At 45.9% G+C, this 8,668-nt stretch overlaps 1 protein-coding gene across 1 annotated transcript; it reads right to left on the bottom strand.

Annotated features, from left to right (window-relative positions):
* Positions 1-361: 361 nt before the first annotated feature.
* Positions 362-3,102, bottom strand: LOC139364614 (nucleoside diphosphate kinase A-like). The gene is made up of 5 exons (XM_071101501.1): positions 2,904-3,102; positions 1,361-1,490; positions 1,147-1,248; positions 856-968; positions 362-611 (listed from the first exon to the last, which is right to left on the bottom strand). The coding sequence occupies exons 2-5, from the start codon at positions 1,484-1,486 to the stop codon at positions 494-496; spliced, it is 459 nt and encodes a 152-aa protein (XP_070957602.1). The 5' UTR covers positions 1,487-1,490; positions 2,904-3,102; the 3' UTR covers positions 362-493.
* Between the last annotated feature and the right edge of the window lie 5,566 nt (positions 3,103-8,668).

An 8,668-nucleotide genomic window follows, 5' to 3' on the forward strand; every position in this document is an offset into this window, starting at 1 on the left:
AGCCCCACATTGACGCTTTCAGAACTTCCTACACGGTGAAATTGGGTTGACAAGTCAACCCACTGCTGCCACTGCCCACTTTTCCAATGCCCCCCCCCAATCACATGTACTCAAAGCTATAGGACACCCTGAAGGGTACTGCCTTAAACAGCATGTACATAACATCTAGCAAAGTTATTTATTGACATATTTCCCATAGCATGCCTTGCCATTTATGAATATATTGAAGCTCCTTCACTAGAGGTCCACATGCCCTGAACAGAAGCTAGGGGACATGCCCAATTAATGCTTTATCAAACTTTCCCAGTCCCCTACTGACAAAGCCCCTGAACAGTTTCAAAGTACACTAGGAAGCATCATGTATTCTACACCATGATTTTTATTGACATTTTTAAGTGCTCTGAAGTCACAAAGTACATAAACAAATTCCAGATAAACAGCATTCAGAATGGGTTTGATGGGTGAGGAGAAAACGATTCCAGTTCCATTTTATTTACTCATACAGGAAGCCATTTTGGCAGCTCTTGTACTCGACCATCTCCTCTGGCTTGAACCACAAGGCGATCTCCTTATTGGCACTGTCGAGGGAGTCACTGCCGTGGATGATGTTCCTTTAATGGCAAAATGAAACAAAATCAGCAACTCCGCATCATGGGCTTGAGGTTTATTGGAACTACAGTCAGCAGGGTACATTACATTTCTTAATACACAAGTTTTATTGTAGAAAATGCATTACAGCTTGATTGCATCAAATTCCTGTCCAATGATTCACTTTCAGGTTGCATCGCTTGTTGGTTGAGCACTTAATCTGCTTTGGCAAGTACTCTGTATAGACAGGCATCAGTGGACACATACCTTCCAAGCGTGATGCAGAAGTCTCCGCGGATGCTGCCGGGCTTGGAGTCAGCAGGGTTGGTCTCTCCCAGCATCAATCTACCGTTCTTCACAACGTTCAGGCCTTCCCAGATCTGAAAGCAAAGGTAAAATGGCGCATTGAGAGCAGAACGATTCATGTCACAACCACTGATCAAGAGTATTGGAAGTAATATGTTCTGGTGGCTTTAGAAGTGAACCACTATGCATCTAGCAATGAGCAAGCATTTTCAAAGGGGCTGTGTGTAGTGCACTTGTCAGAAGGATAGTTACCATGGCAACAACGGGACCGGAGTGCATAAAGGCGCAAAGGCCGCCATAGAAGGGCATGTCCTTCAGGTCAATGTAGTGCTGCTTGACGTGGTCCTCAGATGCCTGCAATCACCCCCCCCCCAAAAAAATTGTTCAAGGTCTCAAAATCAATAGTCACAGTTAAACGCTGTTAAACCTATTAGAAGCCCTGCTGAATAGACAGATGTTCACATACCTGGATCATCTTCATGGCCACAAGCCTGAAGCCCCTCTGCTCAAAGCGCTTAATGATATCTCCCACAAGTCCCCTCTGGACACCATCAGGCTTGATGGCAATGAAGGTACGTTCGGTGTTGGACATGGTGCTGCAACAAGAGGATATTAGATATTGAGTAACTGAAAGAGGCAGTGGGCTGTCAGTGAAACACATTAACAATGGACAAATTGCCTAGTTTGTTGTCTTGGAGATTAAAACATCCATTTAAAATGAAATTGCTGAATTAGCTGGAATAAGCCAGGCCACTGCACAACACCGCAACCTTTGAGCAATGTACAGCTCTTCAATGTCACCTAGAATGCTATGGAGTGAACAGATGTACTGTAGCTAGTGAATGTGGCAAGGACAGTACAAATCTATTCTCATCACCCGGAAAGTATTCCCACATTCCCATTCCACGCCTTTGGAGTATTTGGTATGAACAATTTGCTTTCGTTGCCAATGTGCAACTCATGTTTCATACAATGGCAAACGAGTTTGTTTTACTGGCATTGTAGCGTAGTTACTGTCGCGCAAAGTGACCCCATGCTTTAGTTGTGTTAGGTTGAGCTCTATTAAAAGTAACGTTACCTACATTCAACTGCAAACAGATGATGCAGCAGTGTGAATGCAGTGTTGAACTGTCCGCTGTAAAAGTCACTTCAATGACTTATTAAGACAACTTAATTCATGAACCTTTACCTGTATTAAAACAGTCATCTAAGATCACAACCACACCCTGCGACACCATACGAATTGTGCAGTTAATGTAATTGCGTCGCGATGGACTGATTGTTGAATAGGCCTAGCGTGACAGCAAAAGAAAAGTAGCTGGCTAACTGGCCACGTCCAGATTTAATACAGATCTGTGCGTTTCACCGGCATTAATATAACTTTCAAAAGCGAGCTAAGGACGCTAGCAGCGCCATGAACTTGAGCACATTCCATTGTTGAAAGCGGCCATATTTGGTACAGATGCCATGCCACATGGCCCGGCTTGCCACTGTCGTTACACGAAATAAAGTCCAAGTAGATTAAAGTCTAGCTTAATTGTAAAGCACTTCCCACCTACAACGGAGTTCGTAGTAACAGATCATTGGCTTACGGTAACCTGTAAGGCTAAGCTTATTAGCCATGTGAATAAGCAAATTTCACCCCGCAAATCAGTCACGTTGGGCGAAACTGAAATGCACAGCCCCGATGGTGTTACCTAACGCGTTGCATTTTCAATTCACTAGCTATAAACTGCAAGTCATTGGTTTACTATTAGGATGGAATTAACTGTCACTCGATGCATGTCAATTATCTGGCTAACTTAAGTTGGGTAGAAACGGGCGAAGAACCACGCCGTTGCGTGGCATGCTAGCTAGCTCGTCAATGCGAAAGGCAGAACACAAGCGACGTCCACCAACTTCCTAAAAAACATGAACGGAATAGAACGATAACGAGAAGCGTAAAAACACAACGCTGTGATTCAACGCAAAATGAAGGGCGTTGTGGCCCCACTATTCAAGCAGCATACCTTTAGAGTTGAGTTGTTGAGACTGAGAGAAGACCCTTGAGACAACCGTTCTGGGAAGGGAACAATCAGTGAGGATGAGAAGATGTTGAGAGCTAGTTTATAAAGGCTGCTGGGTGAACGGGTGGGGCTTGGATGAGGTCAAAAATTGATTGACATGTTGCGTGCCTTTTAATCATCCATGATCTTCTGCGCATTCTAGCGCAACACAACAGTTAATGGGTTGCGTGATATCCACATGTGCTGTCAAATATTCGAGTCTAGACAATGGTTGATATCAGCACACTAACCAAAACGGTATCTGTTGCAAGGGGTGGGTGGGTTTTGAAATGGGTGGACATGTTTTATTTTTATCAAAGAAACAGGTGTAGGTGTAAATATATCAGAGCCTCACATTTTACAAACACACTATGAAACAATTTTCCTTTACATATTTTGGATGAGGTCTGCTTGTGGTGGCCGAAACATATGTTTTATGCTTGTGACAACTCCCGACAAGGGCTGTTTTCATTGTAGATTTTGCCGCCACCTGCTGACTGTTGCCGCACAATGACGTCTGTGATGTATATCTATTGCGTCATAAGTGATCATGTTTGAAACAGATCAGATCACATTAGACCATTCGTTCAGACATCGGGTTGGTTTCGTTGGTGGTCGAAAATGTATTGCAATGTATTTATTTAACCTTTATTTAATTGTATCATAATTTTTTTTAAACATTCATTTGTGATACAACTGGAGAGAATATGGAGAAATAAGTTGAGGTAGGAATTGTTTTTTTATAGAGATGTATTTTTATATATTAAACATTTTGAAAGGTAAGATAAGGTTTGCCATCTGCCAAAGTCAGAAATAGTGAGTAATTGGGTAAAGGTGATCGCCAAGGTGACACTGTGCATAGAGGACTTTCTGATGACATTCCCGGGGTCAGAGGTCAAAGGTTATATAACCTATTGATAAATAATTTAGGCTAATTAATGAGTTTGTGAAAGGTGATATGTAAAATCTCAGTCACAGGAGACTGAAGCAGAGACAGAGATGCAGGAGGCTGATCCAGAGTCAGCCGCCCCATATCAGTCAGAGGAGACTGAAGCAGAGATAGAGATGGAGGAGGCTGATCCAGAATCAGCCGGCCCATCTCTGTCAGAGAAGACTGAAGCAGAGAGAGAGATGCAGGAGGCTGTTCCAGAGTCAGTCGGCCCATCTCAGTCAGAAGAGACTGAAGCAAAGAGAGAGAAGCAGGAGGCTGATCCAGAGTCAGCCGGCCCATCTCAGTCACAAGAGACTGAAGCGAAGAGAGAGAAGCAGGAGCCTGATCCAGAGTCAGCCGCCCCATATCAGTCAGAGGAGACTGAAGCAGAGATAGAGATGCAGGAGGCTGATCCAGAATCAGCCGGCCCATCTCAGTCAGAGAAGACTGAAGCAGAGAGAGAGATGCAGGAGGCTGTTCCAGAGTCAGTCGGCCCATCTCAGTCAGAAGAGACTGAAGCAAAGAGAGAGAAGCAGGAGGCTGATCCAGAGTCAGCCGGCCCATCTCAGTCACAAGAGACTGAAGCGAAGAGAGAGAAGCAGGAGCCTGATCCAGAGTCAGCCGCCCCATATCAGTCAGAGGAGACTGAAGCAGAGATAGAGATGCAGGAGGCTGATCCAGAATCAGCCGGCCCATCTCAGTCAGAGAAGACTGAAGCAGAGAGAGAGATGCAGGAGGCTGTTCCAGAGTCAGTCGGCCCATCTCAGTCAGAAGAGACTGAAGCAAAGAGAGAGAAGCAGGAGGCTGATCCAGAGTCAGCCGGCCCATCTCAGTCCCAAGAGACTGAAGCAGAGAGAGAGATGCAGAAGGCTGATCGGGACTTAGCCGGCCCATCTAACACATGGGAGCCACAGCAGACTTTTCATTACAACCTGTCCTTGGCCCGGAGAAGCTCCTCCTCAGAACTCAAATTCTCAGGGGAGGAGATGACTGAGAAGTAGGTTGCTCTTTGTCTTCCCCATACTTACCTCCTATTCTTTATGCTGTATGTTCTGCAACCGACCAAAGATCAAATTAGAGGGTGTGTTTGTGGTGTGCATGTATATAGGCTAGTCCTGTAGAGGTCAAGGGTTAGATAGTTCTAATAATTAACAGTACTCATCTATTTACCCCTTTTGCAGGCAATGGACTCTCTTGACTGAGAATATGCATGAAAGGGTGAGTTAGTGTTAGCTCTGGAATTTTTAACATCAGGAAGATGGTAAAATATGCTCTGGGTACATACCAAATGGTTCCATTTTACATATATAGTGCCCTACTTTTGACCAGAACCCTATGGGCCCTGGTCAAAAGCAGGGCACTATTTAAGGAGTAGGCTGCCATTTGGGACACAGTCTAGATCAGGGATGGGCAAGTAGTGGCCGCTGATCCTCTTTTGTAAGCCCATGGATCAATAATAAATAATAAAAATAGGAACTCAGTTGGGGTCTCAACTTATTGTTGAGAGTTCGAATAGTAGAATTCACAAGGTGCAATTACACATCGCAGGAAGGAACTCGAAAACTTCTCTCCACTGTCAAGAGGGGTTCCGCTAAAATCATTTGCTCGCAAAGTGGGGGGCAGGCCCAAACAAAATTTTACTTAGGGCCCCCAAAATGCAAGGGCCAACTCTGACTGCATGTGTGCGTATTAATGTGGGTATGCAGACCCGCGAGCCACTGCAGCCCCTCATGATGATTTCAGATTTTTTGTGGCCCCCTCCCCCATAAAAGTTGCCAATCCCTGGCCTAGATATTCTATTACAATACTACACAGTAAATGTACCAGGAGCTGGCGAATCAGCACTTTGAATCTAGACAATGGGAACCTGGTGAGCAGGCTTCAAATCTCAAAAACAAGGTGGGAGCAAGTTGAATAGAATAGAATAACTTTATTTAATCAATTCAGTTGTGGCATTCGGATTAGGTAATAAAGACATAGGCCTAACAACACAATGTAGACAGACTTAAGTGAATGTTAGATCTTGTTAGATTTTAGAACAACCTTTCCCTGCTATTCTTTTATTTTACAGTTGACCGTAGTTGAGGCCTATGCTAAGTGCAAGAACATCGTGTCATGGGTGAAGGAGGCCTCTTCAACAATGGTGATCCCTGCCCTTGATCTCAGCATGGATTTGCCCTGGACGCCATCATCATCATCATCATCATCATCATCATCATCATCATCATCATCATCATCAACTTCCTGCTCCTGGTCTTCAGTCGTAATCAATGTAGCAGATCTGACAGCAGCCTCCACATGCCGCAGTGTCAGATTCAGCCTTAGGCCAAGTCATGGGCCAAGCGAGGTCAATAGCCATAGAACTGGTGCCAGCACACGGAACCCAACTCCCTTCCCCTCCCCACTTTCGTATGTACCCCCCCAGAAGCTTATTTCTTCCCATAATGGTTGAAACCATTATTTTCTTCACTGTGTATAAATAATGACTTCTCTAAAAATGTTTTATTTCCACTGAATACAGATGTAGGATCTTAAGATTACTACAGCAGGAAAATAATCCTGCAGCAACAGGAAATGTGAATTATTGTCTGCATTATAATTAATAGACAGTTTTGTAGAGGTTGATACTTTTTTTGTCTGGGAAAATCAAGTCAGAAATTTCAAAGTGGAAATGACAAAATTCAGAAGCCTTTTTAAACCACAAATACACTATACGTTTTACATGTTCTACATTGCAGGAAGGTTCTCCTGCAATAGGGTGATCAAATTAAGATCCTACATCTGTGTGACTTTAGTTGGATTTTTTGATTCATTTGATTCCTTTGCTTCTTTCAAAAAACGTTTTAAAGCCGTGTTTGTGTCATAAATGTTTGTTACTGTCATTGTCACCATATCTCTGTTGTGGGGCCCTCTTCAGCTCAGAGGAGACTTTGGAAAATGAGGAAGAGGATGACAACCCAAGAAGACATTGTTCCACGTCTGAGGACGGAGATAGAGAGGATTGGGATAGACCCCGCTCAGACCCACTGAGGTCTGTGTTCGGACTGTCTCACAGCTTCATCTTCAGTCAGGTTCACAGAGACTCCCACAGGTCACTGAGTGAGGTCATACTGCCATCCATCCAGAGGAGACTGAAGAAGATGAGGCCTATTATTCTGTCTGCGGACACCAGGCTGATCATGGCCATTGTGGAGATCATTATCAAACAGATCAACGCCAGACTAGGCCAGCTCGCGCTGCAAGGAGGTGCCAGTCAGGGAGCCGAAGCTCCTTCAACGAGCATCAGCTCATCGAGCAGTCAGTTTGCTGAACAGATGCTGCGGACAATCACAACCACAATGAATGGCCATACCATGGGACAGATGGTGCTCACTCGGCTGTCTGGAAAGTCCCCTCTGGACATTGAGAGGAGGCTTGAGACCGAGTTAGGACCACTGGCAGGTCAGGTCATTGTTGCAACCATCAGCAGCATCCAGACGGCGAAGAGCAACGCTCAGACAGGACATGAGGTTCGGGTGTCCTCCCCTTTCACTTACTTCCTGTCAGCGGTGTCAGCCGAGGTGCAGAGTCTGGTGCTCCAGAGATCAGGGACCAGGATGTCAGCCAGACAGTCAGGCAGCGACCACCTGCTGAACCTGTCTCGTGCGAAGATCACCAGGGCCGTCGAGCTGAAAATGGCTGAAATGCACGGCGGATCCCTGTGGGATTGGTCCCTGACAGAACAGAATATCCAGCCACGTCATGACAGAATCACTGCCATGTCCAGTGATTTGGTGGATTTGGTGGTTGATGATACCCTGGAGGCCCTTGGATATCTAGAGAACCAGGCATTATCCGGGCCCCAGACCGCTGGCTCCCTGACAGGGATTGAAGGCCTCGACATTGATGGTGTGGCAAGGGACATGGTCCGGAAAGCTGCACAAAAACTCAAGGCCTCCATGTCTGAGTTTGAGCTGGAGCAGGGATCCAGATCCTCACAGGGCAGCAGTGGTCCCTCGAACCACTCACTTCTGTCTCGCTCCCACTCCGACCTAAGGATGCTGTGTGTCCGGTCAGCAGTGGCAGTCAGAACTGCCCTGCAAGTGATAAAAACAGAGCTTGACAGCAACTCAGAGGAGTTCTTTGATCCGTGCCAGATGGCTAGAAACCTTCTAGCACGTCTAGCGTTGAGTGTCGAGAGCATCGACAATCTGGAGATTGGTGAGCTGCTCCAGGGCCGCTCAGCAATCATGGAGCCGGAGGCTATGAGAGAACACCCAGACATATCTTCCACTGCCATCTACCATTCCCTGCTCATTGATTGTCCATTCCCACCATCAGAGAGGGTTCAGGAAACAATTATCCTAAGCCATTCACTCATTGCACAGGATGTGACCACACAGGGAGAAAAGCAGCATCCTGCTGACCTTCAGACCGACAGCCTAACGGCAGAATACCTTGCCAAGGCACAACAGGTAGTGACTCAGGTCATAAGAGATGCTTCTTTGACTGTGGACATCCTGTCAGCCCACGTCTCCTCAAGGAACATTGCTGAGGCCTCAACTAGCATTCTTGAGTCCCTTCTAGTGGACTTAAACGAGGCAGTTGAGGTGAGTAGGGCAGGGGGGAGCAAGTTCTGGGAACAGGTCCAGTTATCCTCCCAGAAACTTTACAGCACAGCTATGGACAAGCTAAAGAGTTTGTACACTGGTTGCCACCTCACCAACGAGCGAGACCACCAGGATACCCATGTAACCGCTGACAAAATCCAGGACATGGAAGTGTCTACCAACAATGACCTCAAAGACCCAACAGTTGC

This window comes from Oncorhynchus clarkii, chromosome 13, assembly GCF_045791955.1.
Source record: "Oncorhynchus clarkii lewisi isolate Uvic-CL-2024 chromosome 13, UVic_Ocla_1.0, whole genome shotgun sequence".
NCBI classification, from domain to species: Eukaryota; Metazoa; Chordata; class Actinopteri; order Salmoniformes; family Salmonidae; genus Oncorhynchus; species Oncorhynchus clarkii.